The 16,439-nt window shown below is 43.3% G+C and overlaps 1 protein-coding gene across 3 annotated transcripts in view; it reads right to left on the bottom strand.

Moving 5' to 3' along the window:
• Window positions 1-490: 490 nt before the first annotated feature.
• Window positions 491-16,439, bottom strand: part of LOC123485571 (E3 ubiquitin-protein ligase pellino homolog 1-like) — a 49,452-nt gene continuing 33,503 nt past the window's right edge. For all 3 annotated transcript variants that reach the window (XM_045216561.1, XM_045216560.1, XM_045216559.1), the window contains exons 2-7: window positions 15,399-15,594; window positions 6,061-6,190; window positions 5,633-5,734; window positions 3,922-4,143; window positions 3,511-3,699; window positions 491-2,270 (exon numbers count right to left, since the gene is read on the bottom strand). In XM_045216561.1, coding sequence (XP_045072496.1) covers window positions 1,683-2,270; window positions 3,511-3,699; window positions 3,922-4,143; window positions 5,633-5,734; window positions 6,061-6,190; window positions 15,399-15,484 — 1,317 coding nt within the window. In that variant the 5' untranslated portion in view covers window positions 15,485-15,594 and the 3' untranslated portion in view covers window positions 491-1,682. The remainder of the gene's footprint in view (window positions 2,271-3,510; window positions 3,700-3,921; window positions 4,144-5,632; window positions 5,735-6,060; window positions 6,191-15,398; window positions 15,595-16,439) is intronic.

The raw sequence follows: 16,439 nt of genomic DNA, 5'->3' as shown, positions 1-16,439 counted from the left end.
CTGTTTAAAGGCACAGTCAACTCAGTGTATGTAAACTTCTGACCCATTGGAATTGTGATACAGTGAATTATAAGTGAAACAATCTGTCTGTAAACAATTGTTGGAAAAATTACTTGTGTCATGCACAAAGTAGATGTCCTAACCGACTTGCCAAAACTATAGTTTGTTAACAAGAAATTTGTGGAGTGGTTGAAAAACGAGTTTTAATGACTCCAACCTAAGTGTATGTAAACTTCCGTCTTCAACTGTATATAGTTGCCCATCCCCTACCTACTGCTTTCAACTGACAACTTTCACATTCTCATGTGGCAAAAGTCATTTTTATCTGAACTAGCTAGTAGTGTCAATCCAAATGAATACTGTGTATAATAGGGTGAATGTTTTTGCATATCTTATTTATTTTAGCAAAATAAACCAAATATCTAGTATACATGAGTTCTGTTCAGTGTGGATTGATGACTTTGATTCCAACAGCACTCACACAAATGTGAACAATTTAAAAGGTTTTAACTTTTATTGTTTCCAGTTGGTTCAAAACACCTGTTGTCTGCAACAGCAACACTCTTTGCAGAAATAGTACTCAACATCCTGTAAAAAACCTCAGGCTATCATGAGGATATAAAGCAGAACTAACTGGTAAAACATAAATGTAAGTTGGTTGTACAGTAAAGAAAATATGCTCTCACACGTTACTCAAATTGGGGTACAAATCATTGCGTAAATTAAGATCAGAAGACAAAACATGGAGACATTAACATAAACATAAATACTATACAGGTACACATGGAAGATGAGAGTGGAAAACGTTCATACCATCTGAAAAGTCAATGTGTTTAGGGCCACACTTCAATTCATAAATTGATCACTTGCTTGCTTGAACACAGTCTGGACATTCAGATAAGTGTAATTGTCAACAAGTTTCCACCAGTCAATTTATAGATCTGTTTCTCCAGTCCTGTGATATTATTTTTTATTATGTACTTCTTTCACTTCTTATACCACCTTATACCTACGTTTTGATGTGGTGATTAATAACATTCAGATAGGGTACATGTTGGGATTCATGGTAAAAAAGGTATAAGGCCATAAGCACTTTTTTTATGCAATCGCCAAATATTGATTTACTAGGCCTAGTTTAACAACATGGGTCTTCATGTCTAAGAAAAAGGAGGTCACTTCCAAAACAGTAGCTAGCATTACAAAGTATCCTTGTTTCTGCTACAATTGCCTCATAAGTTTCAGATAGAAAAAGAAATGACTATAAACATCAATCCACACACACACATCCTCACAATGGATTTTGCATTAGAACATTACAAATCTGCACTTGTGGAAGAGTTTGCTGTGTTAGCATATACTGTAGCGCATTTTTATTCTTAACATGAAAATATAATTATATTATCGAAAACAGCACTGCTAGAAAAAAGGTCACTTGAAATGAGAGAAGCAAAAAAGTATTCCGTAGCTCTCCAAAATATTTAAGTTAAGTATTTTTTTGCTGTTTTTCCACCATTAACTTGGTTATCAAATGGCCCTACCTGGATTTGTCCAATAAGAAACTCTAATTTTCATTTTCTGTTGCAAAACGTTTTAAGATGTTTTCGGTTGCGTGCCCTAATGATCACAACCCTGGTAGTTGTGAAGTGTCAGTTGGGGTTTGGGAGGAGACCGTTGTCCATTATCTAGTCCAGGGGCCCTTGGAAGATAAGTCTGAGGTAACCGCTCTCACCAGCCAGCTGCTGCACGCAGAACGGACACGCGGCGTGGAAGGTGTGCGTGCCGTGTGGCAGCGGGATCTGGCTCCAGAACGCCGCCGTCTTCTCCGAGCACACGTGACCGCACGGACTAAAGGCGTGTGTGGGCGGTGCCGCGTCCAGGTAAAACCCCGCCTCACACCCCAGCCATAACGGTACATACGGCCCCCTGGTTCGGCACATGGGGCACTCCCTCTCCCGGCCCACCTCCACCACCTCATCCTCGGGCTCCCGTCCTTGGCCTCCCCAGCCGTGGTAGCCGTGCACATGGCCGCATCGGAGGTAGACCCAGGGCTGCTTCTCATCCAGGATCTCCTTGCGGCGGAGGCTGGGGAAGGCCAGGGTGTTGAAGCCCACCGGGCACTGGGGCCGCCCAGCGTTCAGCTCCTGCCGCAGGGCTTCCAGGTGCTTCACGGTGGGGGTGCGTGAGAGGCCCTCGGCCGTGCGCCACAGGAGGGTAGCGCCGCACAGGTCGATCAGCGAGCCGTCCACCAGTTCCTGGCTCTCGCTCTCCACCTGCAGTGGGAGAGAGGCGAGGACAAGAGACACAGAAATATTAGCAAAGAGATGGCGAGATATTCACAAACACAATACAAACACATGCTCCACATGGAGTGGCTCTGCAGTCTGCCTTGATTAAATGTGTCAATGGTCCTGTAGACGGCAACCTATAGATGCCACATTTAATAGCTGTGGGGTGAAGGGGGGATCATGGGTTCTCCATTAAGGGACCTTGTGTAGTGCTTTTCATTTCTTTGGAGTGAAGAGAGATAAGTATATTTCAGTATTGTATTGAGCATTGTCCTGTATTATTGGCCTTTAGCTCAATAATAGATCAAAGAAACCTTGTTTTTGTTTCAGACTGAGTGCAGACCTGCTGGGACTGAACCCACTGAACCAGCATCCCTTCCTCTCTCCCTCCCTTATCAGCTCTTGGCATTTCCTCCCCCCTTCCCTGGCCGTTCCCGTGCCTCAGTTTTAAAGTCTAAAGGCTAAACCACATCATAATCATAATAACAGCATGTCTGAGACTCTCAGTCATTCCTCCCAAAATGACGGTGAGGAGGGGAGGGGATTCCTATGATAATTCCTCTGACACACAGCAATCTTCCAAACTGACTGTGTGGTCTCTGGGAGAAGGGGATGGAACTTAAAGGTCTAGAGTCAGGGTTTTCCAGGGGAGGTTATTATCGGTGACATAACAGACCTATCACACTATAAATCAGATGCTGATTTCTGTGTATGAGAAACCGAGACCTCAAACAGCTAAAGCCCATCCAACCAGACTATTCTGTACAACTGAGATAACAAATTAATTTGTTAAGATTTCCCATCTGCTCATATCACAGAGCTGTTGTTCAATGACTTTAATGAAGTTACCCAACAATAACATTTTGGAGGACGGTAGAGTCTATGTTCTGAAAAATTGTTCCAGAGATCAATTGTTCCAAGTTAGTGTGGAAACTGGGGATATTAGCTGGTGGGTTCCATTCAATTAGTGCAGTATTAATGCTTCAGAAACAGCTTCTTAAGACAATTTCCCTGCAAAACAATGGCATGGCATGGCTTGCAGAGAGGAGACTCACTCAATGAGACTGCACAGGAATGTGTGTATGTGTGTGTGAACATGTTATGTATCTGCAAGTGCTCACATCTACACACATGTTAGTGCTTGTTACTTAATGCGTGTGTGTGCATCTGTGTGTGTACGTGTGTGTGTGTGTGGCATGCTTGTGTCTATGTACTAGCTACCCACCATTTTGCCCCGTTGCTGGGCGGAGCGGGTCTCTCTGAGGGTGAAGACGTTGCCACAGACAGAGATCTCTCTCCACACGCCCGGCTTGGAGTCCTGCGTGAAGCCGTGGCGAGGGTGCATCACCAGCACGCCATTAGTGGTCAGCCCGTCCATCTGTCCGTCCTGTGTCCTCCACTTGGCAGCCTTCTCCTGGGTGAGAGAAGGGATAGACAGTAGAAAAGGAAATATCCGTGCAATTCTTTTAGTTCTAATAGTTCATAGTTATATCACGGTTTTATTATGGCTCATAAACATCATTGCATCATAAATGCTAATTGCAAATGCTTACAGAGATACAGTATATCATACTAGTATTATTTCTATCCTAATTATATGGCAGCTATTTTGTTTTCATCACAATCACCAACTCACCCCCAGGAAGATGTTCTTGGAGGAGTCGAATCCGGCGGCGTAGATGCGAGCGGTGTAGGGTGGGCTCCGCTGGCAGATGATACGGCAGGCGAAGCGCGAGATGGTGCTCTGGATAGACTGGGTCTGGGTCTGGGTCTGGCCCTCCCCCCCGTGGCTCTGCTGGCTGCCGGGCACTGTGTCCGTCACCACAAAGTCTATGGGGCTCTCTGTGGAACGCCCAATCTGGGATGGAAGGGTATAGAGGTATATGAGTTATCAGCTTTAGTAATGTTCTTGCGAAAAAGCTTTTAGAGAGGCATATATAGTAACTCAACTGATTTAGTTCTTTATTTGGATTAGCTTTAGGAATCCCAGATATGTATTCTATGTCCCAGTCCTCAAATGGCTTCCTTTCCTTGTCTCCTTTTTAGGTGGTCTCTCAACCATTAGTGCTTTCACTAAGATTGTTGCCTGTTAGCCTAGTCTTCTATAGTTTTCATTCCATTCATTAGTTAGAGTTGGCTAAAGCACATACAGATCTGGACCTGGACTATTGAGATTGAGAGAAAGACAGGTGGCAAATTAATATAGGAGAGGGGAACATTTTCAGATTGATGTTAGCTGAGGCTGTCGCTTAATGTCATGCAGATGTAATGGAGTAACAGCACCGGCGTTGGCAACCGCCAGACTGTTCACGCCTGTAAATCACTATGAGTGGAGACAGTCGAGACAAGGATCTGTGTGTGTGTGTGTGTGTGTGTGTAGACTTTCTGTGCATGTGAAGAAAGCCACTGCTCCCTATTGTTATCACAATGATATTTGTTACTTGGCAGTGAGAACGGAACAATCATTCTCTACTTAGAGAAACTCCGAGAGAGAGAGAGAGAGAGAGAGAGAGAGAGAGAGAGAGAGAGAGAGAGAGAGAGAGAGAGAGAGAGAGAGAGAGAGAGAGAGAGAGAGAGAGAGAGAGAGAGAGAGAGAGAGAGAGAGAGAGAGAGAGAGAGAGAGAGAGAGAGAGAGAGAGAGAGAGAGAGAGAGAGAGAGATTAAAGGGGGTATCAGAAAGGAATGGCTGAGTGATGGCAGGGTGCACCTGGGCTCCATATGGTCTCACTGCTTAACTGCCTGCTGAATCAGCTTAGAGAAGCCACAATGTCATTCGTCAAATCTCTATAATCTATACAGGATGTACCGCAGTGGCAGTCGGTGACGTTTAAGATGAGGGAGGACAATAAAAAAATGTTTTATGAGCATGGCCTTATTTCTATCACAGCATATTGGATGACTGTCATTCATATTACATTCACCCAGCTCAATGTAACATCGATAGGTTTAGGCTACTACATGATACTACAATTTTCCCTATTCAACCTAGCCTATGAACGCTAGCCTTTCAGAGCATTTCATGGCTACAGCTGTGAGTGCTACAGGGCGATAGTCATTTAGGCAGGTTACCTTGGAGCTCTTGGGCACAGGGACTACGGTGGTCTGCTTGAAACATGTAGGTATTACAGACTGGGTCAGGGAGAGGTTGAAAATGTGCAGTGAAGTCACTTGCCAGCTGGTCAGCGCATGCTCTGAGTATGCGTCCTGGTAATCCGTTTAAAGGTCTTACTCACATCGGCTACGGAGAGCCTGATCACACAGTCGAGCATATGAGTTGGCAAGACAGCACAACCGATCTGGGACCAGGCTTGACTTGAGCAGTGAGGACACGCTGAGGACACACTCACCTGGAACATGTCTGTATTGCTGTCATGAGTGTACTCCACCACCACCGTCTGGGCCCGGGACAGAGTGTAGGAGATACTATGCTGGTCCTTGTTGCTGATGGCCTGCAGGTGGTGAGGGAAAAGTTTGATGTTAGGAGTAGCAGGATGATGTCATTACCAATTAACTATTTACTTCAGGTGGTACTCCTCCTCCTCCCCCTCCCAGCTAGCACTGTGCCTTACACCACTGCGCCACTCGGGAGACAAGACAGATATAATGCATCTGATAGAGAGAAAATTGTGTATTAGGGCAACAAGAGACAATGCCGTCGCTATCGTCTTGTTTTTATCAAGCATACATTATGTTATATAAGAGACTTTTACAGAAGTCGATTACAGAAAGAAGTCTTCAATTCCAGCATACAGTATGACTGTTTCCTAGCTCCTACCTTGGCTGCCTGTGGTGTGCACGCCACGTGCACTGTGCTGGGTTTCACCCCGCTGGCCTTGGGTCTCCGGCACAGTGCAAAGCGGCTTTTCCGCCTCCCCTTGTCTCCGTTGGGTAGGGAGCCATTGTACCTGCGTAGACAAGAACACACCCCATAGAAATTGACCATTTGAATCAAGACATCCTGGCAGTGGGATCCTAGTTACAGTACAAAATAAGTTACAGTACAAAATAAGCTGTTGATTGTTTGTTTCATCATATAGGATATATAAGTATGTGGACACCCCTTCAAATTAGTGGATTCGGCTATTTCAACCACACCCGTCGTTGACAGTTGTATAAAATCGAGCACACAGCCATGCAATCTCCATAGACAAACATTGGCAGTAGAATGGCCCGTACTGATGAGCTCAGTTACTTTCAATGTGGCACCGTCATAGGATGCCACCTTTCCAACAAGTCAGTTCGTCAAATTTCTCCCCTGTTAGAGCAGCCCCGGTCAACTGTAAGTGCTGTTATTGGGAAGTGGAAATGTCTAGGAGCAACAACGGCTCAGCCGCAAAGTGGTAGGCCACACAAGCGCACAGAAAATAACCGCTGAATGCTGAAGCACGCAGCGTGTAAAAATCGTCCGTCCTCGGTTGCAACACTCACTACCGAGTTCCAAACTACCTCTTGAAGCAACGTCAGCACAATAACTGTTAGTCGGGAGCTTCATGAAATGGGTTTCCATGGCCGAGCAGCCGCAAACAAGCCTAAGATCACCATGCGCAATGCCAAGCGTCGGCTAGCGTGGTATAAAGCTTGCCGCCATTGGACTCTGGAGCAGTGGAAACGTGTTCAATGGAGTGATGAATCACGCTTCACCATCTTACAGTCCGACGGATGAATCTGGGTTTGGCGGATGCCAGGATAACGCTACCTGCCCAAATGCATATGCTAACTGTAAAGTTTGGTGGAGGAGTAATAATGGTCTGGGGCTGCTTTTCATGGTTCGGGCTAGGCCCCTTAGTTCCAGTTAAGGGAAATCTTAACGCTACAGCATACAATGACATTCTAGACGATTCTGTGCTTCCAACTTTGTGGCAACAGTTTGGGGAAGGCCCTTTCCTGTTTCAGCATGACAATGCCCCCGTGCACAAATCAAGGTCCATACAGAAATGGTTTCTCGAGATCGGTGTGAAAGAACTTGACTGACCTCCACAGAGCCCTGAACTCAACCCCATTGAATTGGAACGCTGACTGCGAGCCAGGCCTAATCGCCCAACATCAGTGCCCGACCTCACTAATGCTCTTGTGGCTGAATTGAAGCATGTCCCCGCAGCAATGTTCCAACATCTAGTGGAAAGCCTTGCCAGAAGAGTGGAGGCTGTTATAGCAGCAAAGGGGGGACCAACTCCATATTAATGCACATGATTTTGGAATGAGATGTTCGACGAGCAGGTGTCCATATACTTTTGGCCACGTTGTGTACATTTTTATTTAGATTTGTGTTTTAATATGTGAAAATAAGACTATGCAAAATAAGACTATGCTAACTAAGACTCTGAACACAACTAAAACAAATAGTTTAACCACTGTAAACCCATTTAAAAGGGAAATGAATGAGAACTGTTGATGTGCCCTTGAGCAAGGCACTTAACCCTAATTGTGCCTGTATGTCACTCTGGATAAAAGCATCTGCTAAATGACTAAAATGTAAATGTAATTAAGTAATTTGATCCACTTCTAAAATAAAGTGACCATTGAGAGGGGACGACTGTCTACTTTACTGTAATTCCTTGGTGGAATAGGGTCACACTCGACGCCAGCTTTGGGTTTGTTAAATTCTGATCTCCATTAAAACGAGGCCCAATCCTCTTTCATCCAATCAGAGGAGCTAAGCTATGAGGTTATCTTTTGGTCGCTTACCCAAGCCAGCATCTGCCATGTAAACATTCAACTTTCAGACAGTACGGTTGAGCGAGTGCAAAGATTTAATTGGGAAATGAGGGCTTTCCTGTTGCTTCATCGAAAGTAAGCAGCCACCTACTTTTCCTGGACAAGCTGATGTATTAAGAGTGTATTAACTAATTTCATGTCTTCATTGGTAGCATTACATCCAGGGCTAACTGAGACAACCAATGCATTTGTTAACTATTTGGAACTGCAAAATGAAAATAGTCTATGACCACCTAATTGTTAGTTGAACGTTGTTTTCTTTTCAGACAGTTTATTCTACTGCTAAATACAATGTGAACGTGACAGAATATTTTCGAAGCCATAACAACCACCAACAATTTAGCTCGCATCCTCCTCTCTGCACCACATAGGCTACATTCTCCTTTGTCCGAAAAAACGTCCTACACTCAGGAAGCCAGCAGCGTTCTTTGTTTACCCTTACTGTGGCTGAGTTGCAGTGTGCATTTAACTGGATTTAGATTGAACCACCCTACTCCCCCTTTTTAAAAGAAACAAAACTGCCCAGTTCAAATGTCGTAAATGAACATGTCTGTTGGAAGTTGGAACAATGTGGTTCACATTTAGAGCATAAGGGCTGACTGGCATTTATTTCAAAGAACCTCCACGTAGCAAAGTTGTAGCATACCACAGTTGCCAATACATAATTTAACATGTACAGTGCCTTCAGAAAGTACTCATATCCCTTGGCTTTATCCACATTTTGTTGTTTTACAGCCTTAATTTTTTATCACTGGTCTACACACAATACCCCATAATGTCAAAGTGGAATTATGTTTTTTTAACTTTTTACAAATTAATAAAAAATGAAAAGCTGAAATGTCTTGTGTCAATAACCATGCAACCCCTTTTTTTATGGCAAGCCTAAATAAATTCAGAAGTATAAAATTGGTTCACAAGTCACATAATTAGTTGCATGGACTCACTCTGTGTGCAATAATAGTGTTTAACATGATTTTTGAATGACTACCTCATCTCTGTACTCCACACGTACAATTATCTGTAAGGTCCCTCAGTCGAGCAGTGAATTTCAAACACATATTCAACCACAAAGACCAGGGAGGTTTTCCAATGCCTCGCAAAGAAGGGCACCTATTGGGATATGGGGGGGGAAAAGCAGACATTGAATATCCCTTTGAGCATGATGAAGTTATAAATTACACTTTGGATGGTGTATCAATACACCCAGCCACTACAAAGATAAAGGCGTCCTTCCTAACTCAGTTGCCGGAGAGGAAGGAAACCGCTCAGGGATTTCACCATGAGGCCAATGCTGACTTTAAAACATTTATAGCGTTTAATTGATGTGATAGGAGAAAACTGAGGCTGGATCAACAACATTGTAGTTACTCCACATACTAAACTAATTGACAGAGTGAAAAGAACAAAGCCTTTACAGAATACAAATACTCCAAAACATGCATCCTGTTTGCAACAAGGCACTAAGTAACTAACAACTAACAAGGCACTGCAAAGAATGTGGCAAAGCAATTCACTTTTTGTCCTGAATACAAAGTGTTATGTTTGGGGCAAATCCAATACAACACATTGCTGAGTACCACTCTCCATATTTTCAAGCATAGTGGTGACTGCATCATGTTATGCGTATGCTTGTAATCGTTAAGGACTGGGGAGTTTTTCAGGATAAAAAAGAAGCGGAATTGAGCTAAGCACAGGTTCCTGGTTCAGCCTGCTTTCCACCAGATACTGGGAGATGAATTCACCTTTCAGAAGGACAATAACCTAAAACATAAGGCCAAATCTACACTGGAGTTGCTTACCAAGAAGACAGTGAATGTTCCTGAGTGGCCGAGTTACAGTTTTGACTTAAATCTGCTTGAAAATCTATGGAAAGACCTGAAAATGGTTGTCTAGCAATGATCAACAACCAATTTGACAGAGCTTGAAGAATTTTGAAAAGAATAATGGGCAATTGTTGCACAATCCAGGTGTGGAAATCTCTTAGAGACTTACCCAGAAAGACCCAAGTGGTGAAGGTAAGGAACAACACCTCTTGACACGCTGATCCTCAACACTGGGGCCCCACAGGGGTGTGTGCTCAGCCCTCTCCTGTACTTCCTGTTCATCCATGACTGCGTGGCTACGCAAGTCTCCAACTCAATCATCAAGTTTGCTGACGAAACAACAGTGGTAGGCCTGATTACCAACAATGACGAGACAGCTTACAGGAAGAAGGTGAAAGCCCTGGCGGAGTGGTGCCAGGAGAATAACCTCTCCCTCAATGTCAACAAAACAAAGGAGTTGATAGTTGACTACAGGAGACAGCAGAGAGAGCATGCCCCCATCCACATCGACGGGGCCGTAGGCGAGAAGGGCAAAAGCTTCAAGTTCCTCGTTATGCACATCACTGATGACCTGAAATGGTCCCTTCACACAGACAGTGTGGCGAAAAATGCGCTACAGCGCCTCTTCAACCTCAGGAGGCTGAAGATATTGGGCTTGGCCCCTAGGACCCTCACAAACTTCTACAGATGCACCATTGAGAGCATTCTCGTAGGCTGTATCACCGCCTGGTACGGCAATTGCACTGTCCACAACCGCAGGGCTCTTCAGAGGGTGGTGTGGTCGAACCTACGCATCATCGGGGACACACTGCCTGCCCTCCAGGATGTCTACAGCACCCGGTGTCACAAGAAGGCCAAGGCGATCATCAAGGACCTCAGCCACCCAAGCCACGGCCTGTTCACCCCGCTACCATCTAGAAGGAGGAAACAGTACAGGTGCATCAAAGCTGGGACAGAGACACCGTTAAAAAGCTTCTATCGCCAAGCCATCAGAATGTTAAACTAGCCAACCTCCCCCAGTACCCTGCCCTGAACCTTAGTCAATGTTACTAGCTAGCTACCACCCGGTACTCTACCCTGCACCTTTGAGACTGCTTTGCCCTATGTACATAGAGTCATTGAACACTGGTTACTTTAATAATGTTTACATGGTCTGTCCGTGATAAAGAGATGTTCTGCTTTTTTGACACCACACTCCTGCAGGGTCTAGTTTTAAATGATCTTGGTTATTGCCCAGTCTAATGGTCAAGTGCTGCAAAGAAGGACCTAGAAAAACTACAGCTGGCCCATAGAGCAGCACGTCTTGCTCTTCACTATAATCAGAAGGCTAATATCAATACTATGCATGCCAGTTTCTCGTAACTAAAAGTAGAGGAGAGACTGACTGCATCACTTCTTCTTTTCATAAGAAACTTGTTTCCAAATTCCAAATGGTTTGAATAGTCAACTTACACACAGCTCTGACACACACACTTACCCCACCAGACATGTCACCAGGGGTCTTTTCATAATCCCCAAATCCAGAACAAATTCAAGAAAATGTACAGTACTATATACAGTTGAAGTCTTAAGTTTGCATACACTTAGGTTGGAGTCATTAAAACTCGTTTTTCAACCACTCCACAAATCTCTTATTAACAAACTATAGTTTTGGCAAGTCGGTTAGGACATCTACTTTGTGCATGACACAAGTAATTTTTCCAACAATTGTTTACAGACAGATTGTTTCACTTATAATTTACTGTATCACAATTCCAGTGGGTCAGAAGTTTACATACACTGAGTTGACTGTGCCTTTAAACAGCTTGGAAAATTCCAGAAAATGATGTCATGGCTTTAGAAGCTTCTGATAGGCTAATTGACATCATTTGAGTCAATTGGAGGTGTCCCTGTGGATGTATTTCAAGGCCTACCTTCAAACTCAGTGCCTCTGCTTGACATCATGGGAAAATCAAAATAAATCAGCCAAGACCTCAGAAAAAACATTGTAGACCTCCACAAGTCTGGTTCATCCTTGGGAGCAATTTCCAAACACCCGAAGGTACCACGTTCATCAGTACAAACAATAATACGCAAGTATAAACTCCATGGGACCACGCAGCCGTCATACCGCTCAGGAAGGAGACGCGTTCTGTCTCCTTGAGATGAACGTACTTTGGTGCGAAATGTACAAATCAATCCCAGAACAACAGCAAAGGACCTTGTGAAGATGCTGGAGGAAACAGGTACAAAAGTATCTATATCCACAGTAAAACTAGTCCTATATCGATGTAACCTGAAAGGCCGCTCAGCAAGGAAGAAGCCACTGCTCCAAAACCGCCATAAAAAAGCCAGACTACGGTTTGCAACTGCACATGGGGACAAAGATCTTACTTTTTGGAGAAATGTCCTCTGGTCTGATTAAACAAAAATTGAACTGTTTGGCCATAATGACCATCGTTATGTTTGGAGGAAAAAGGGGTAGGCTTGCAAGCCGAAGAACACCATCCCAACCGTGAAGCACGGGGGTGGCAGCATCATGCTGTGGGGGTGCTTTGCTGCAGGAGGGACTGGTGCACTTCACAAAATAGATGGCATCATGAGGAAGGAAAATGATGTGGATATATTGAAGCAACATCTCAAGACACAAGACAAGTTAAAGCTTGGTCGCAAATGGGTCTTCCAAATGGACAATGACCCCAAGCATACTTCCAAAGTTGTGGCAAAATGGCTTAAGGACAACAAAGTCAAGGTATTGGAGTGGCCATCACAAAGCCCTGACCTCAATCCTATAGAAAATGTGTGGGCAGAACTGAAAAGGCGTGTGCGAGCTTACAAACCTGACTCAGTTACTCCAGCTCTGTCAGGAGGAATGGGCCAAAATTCATCCAATTTATTGTGGGAAGCTTGTGGAAGGCTACCCGAAACGTTTGACCCAAGTTAAACAATTTAAAGGCAATGCTACCAAATACTAATTGAGTGTATGTAAACTTCTGACCCACTGGGAATGTGATGAAAGAAATAAAAGCTTAAATATATCATTCTCTCTACTATTATTCCGACATTTCACATTCTTAAAATAAAGTGTTGATCCTAACTGACCTAAAACAGGGAATTTTTACTAGGATTAAATGTCAGGAATTGTGAAAAACTGAGTTTAAATGTATTTGGCTAAGGTGTATGTAAACTTCCGACTTCAACTGTATAGCCATGACTGCCCTTCCAGCTCAGATTACTCAAATGAACAGCAAAACTGGTTTAAAAAAACTGATAAAGCAACACATCACGGCACAATGCCTCTCCCCTATTTGACCTAGATATTTTGTGTGTATGTACTGAAATGTAGGCTGTGTGATGTTTTAAATTGATGTAGTTCTGTCCTTGAGCTGTTCTTGTCTATTCATATTCTGTATTATGTATTATGTCATGTTTCATGTTTTGTGTGGACCCCAGGAAGAGTACCTGCTGCCTTCGCAACGACTAATGGGGATCCTAATAAAACACCAAAAAGACATATGTTTTACCAACTTTATATGTATATACTGTATTCTAGTCATGGCTCATCCTATATAACTACTACTGTACAGACCTTTTCTATTCATATACTGCCCATACTGTCTATATATACAGACAATACCAGTCAAAAGTTTGGACACACCTACTCATTCCAAGGTTTTTATTTATTTGTACTATTTTCTACATTGTAGAATAATAGTGAAGACATCAAAACTATAAAATAACACATACGGAATCATGTAGTAACCAAAAAAGTGTTAAACAAATCAAAATATATTTTACATTTGAGATTCTTCAAAGTAGCCACCCTTTGCCTTGATGACAGCTTTGCACACTCTTGGCATTCTCTCAACCAGGAGGCCAGGTCATCTGATGCAGCACTCCATCACTCTCCCTCTTGGTTAAATAGCCCTTACACAGCCTGGAGGTGTGTTGGGTAATTGTCCTGTTGAAAAACAAATGATAGTCCCACTAAGCGCAAACCAGATGGGATGGCGTATCGCTGCAGAATGCTGTGGTAGCCATGCTGGTTAAGGGTGCCTTGAATTCTAAATAAATCACAGACAGTGTCACCAGCAAAGCACCCCCACATCATCACACCTCCTCCATGCTTCACGGTGAGAACCACAAATGCGGAGATCATCCGTTCACCTACTCTGCGTCTCACAAAGACACGGCGGATGGAACCAAAAATCTAACATTTGGACTCACCAGACCAAAGGACAGATTTTCACCGGTCTAATGTCCTTTGCTCGTGTTTCCTGGCCCAAGCAAGTCTCTTCTTCTTATTGGTGTCATTTAGTAGTGGTTTCTTTGCAGCAATTCGACCATGAAGGCCTGATTTCATGCAGTCTCCTCTGAACAATTGATGTTGAGATGTGTCTGTTACTTGAACTCTGTGAAGCATTTATTTGGGCTGCAATTTCTGACGCTGGTAACTCTAATGAACTTATCTTCTGCAGCAGAGGTAACTCTGGGTCTTCCTTTCCTGTGGCGGTCCTCATGAGAGCCACTTTCATCATAACGCTTGATGGTTTTTGCGACTGCACTTGAAGAAACTTTCAAAGTTCTTGACCTTTTCCAGATTGACTGATCTTCATGTCTTAAAATAATGATGGACTGTCGTTTCTCTTTGCTTATTTGAGCTGTTCTTGCCATAATATGGACTTGGTATTTTACCAGATAGAGCTATCTTCTGTATACCACCCTACCTTGTCACAACACAACTGATTGGCTCAAACACATTAAGAAGGAAAGAAATTCCACAAATGTACTTCTAATAAGGCACACCTGTTAATTGAAATGCATTACAGGTGACTACCTCATGAAGCTGGTTAAGAGAATGCTAAGAGTGTGCAAAGCTGTCATCAAGGTAAAGCATGGCTATTTGAAGAATCTCAAATATAAAATATATTTTGATTTGTTTAACACTTTTTTGGTTACTACATGATTCCATTTGTGTTATTTCATAGTTTTGATGTCTTCACTATTATTCTACAATGTAAAAAAAAACTTGAATGAGTAGATGTGTCCAGACTTTTGACTGGTACTATATATATATATATATATATATATATATATATATATATATATATATATATTAGTGCATTCGGAAAGTATTCAGACCCCTTCCCCTTTTCCACATTGTGTTGCGTTACCACATTGTGTTACGTTACAGCCTTATTCTAAAATTTATTAAATATTTTTTTTTTCTCATCAATCTACACACAATACCCCATAATGACAAAGTGAAAACAGGTTTTTAATTTATTTTGAAAATGTATTAAAAAAAAAAAGAAAACAGAAATACCTTATTTACATAGGTATTCAGACCCTTTGCTATCAGACTCGAAATTGAGCTCATGTGCATCTTGAGATGTTTCTACAACTTGATTGGAGTCCACCTGTGGTAAATTCAATTGATTGGACATGATTTGGAAAGGCACACACCTGTCTATATAAGGTCCCACAGTTGACAGTGCATGTCAGAGAAAAAACCAAGCCATGAGGTTGAAGGAATTGTCTGTAGAGCTCCGAGACAGGATTGTAAGCAACAAAATGCAATTAACCCCCCTCTTACCCCAGAACAATGAGCTCTCCGTATTTGGCTGGCACTTTGGTGGAGGCTGGGGTGGTGGAGATGTTTTCCTGGTCGGGAGAGAACATTGGTGCAGCTGTCAGGGGGGAGAGTGATGAGGGGCTCTTCCACGGTGAACACTCACTCCTCTGTCTCCTTTTTCCTCAGAGTCTGCTCATCCCGCCGATCACTACTCAACCTGCAGACAAAACAGAAAAACAGCAGACGAGACATTTAGTCAGGATCAAACAGCCACGCAGAGCAGACACAACAGACATGCCAGGTGCGTCTAGAACAGCAGACGTATATTAGTCAATAAGAGACTGTGAACGAGACTAAACAAACAACAGACGCAACAACCGAGATTGCTCGGTCTCCAAAGCACATGACACACCACAACACATCGATTACTCACACTCACGTTGAGATTATCGAACAGCGTTCAACAGGTACCACAGGTGGATATTAGTCAGTAAGAGAGCGAGAGATAGACTAAACAAACAAACAGATGCAACAACCAAGATTGATGTGTCTCCAAAGACCACATGACAAACCACATTGATTACTCACTCTGTGTGACCTGTGGCGCGTATCGAACGCGACAGGTAAACTGCTATCCTGGCTTTGCTTGCTAGTCATACACTGTAACTTTCTTAAGACTTGTAGCTGAAGAAACAGACTAATACAATAATAGTAATACTGTAGAAAGCATGTTAGCTTCGGTTACATAGGACGCTAAAATGACCGGTCACACAAATCCATCAGGCGGAGAGTAAAAAGCTCAACTTCCCACAGCTAGACAGGCTCGGCACTAATCTGCAGCTTTGCTGCTACTGCAGGGAGAGTTCAGAGAGCAGGCTCTTAGCATCGTAACGACAGGGGACTTAGTGGGGTGCAAACAAAGCTAATTAGACCAGACATATGTCACACCCTTCCATTTTCAGCCGACTACCGTGGGCCATAGTTATCAATGTTGACCTTGGCTGGCTCTCTTTATGCTGTGTACATGGCATAGCATGAGCTTATCTTATAAGCGTCTTATAA

Source organism: Coregonus clupeaformis, unplaced genomic scaffold (assembly GCF_020615455.1).
Source record: "Coregonus clupeaformis isolate EN_2021a unplaced genomic scaffold, ASM2061545v1 scaf0739, whole genome shotgun sequence".
NCBI lineage: Eukaryota > Metazoa > Chordata > Actinopteri > Salmoniformes > Salmonidae > Coregonus > Coregonus clupeaformis.
The sequence above is the reverse complement of the archived record's forward strand: the minus strand, read 5'-3'. Positions and strand labels throughout refer to the sequence as shown.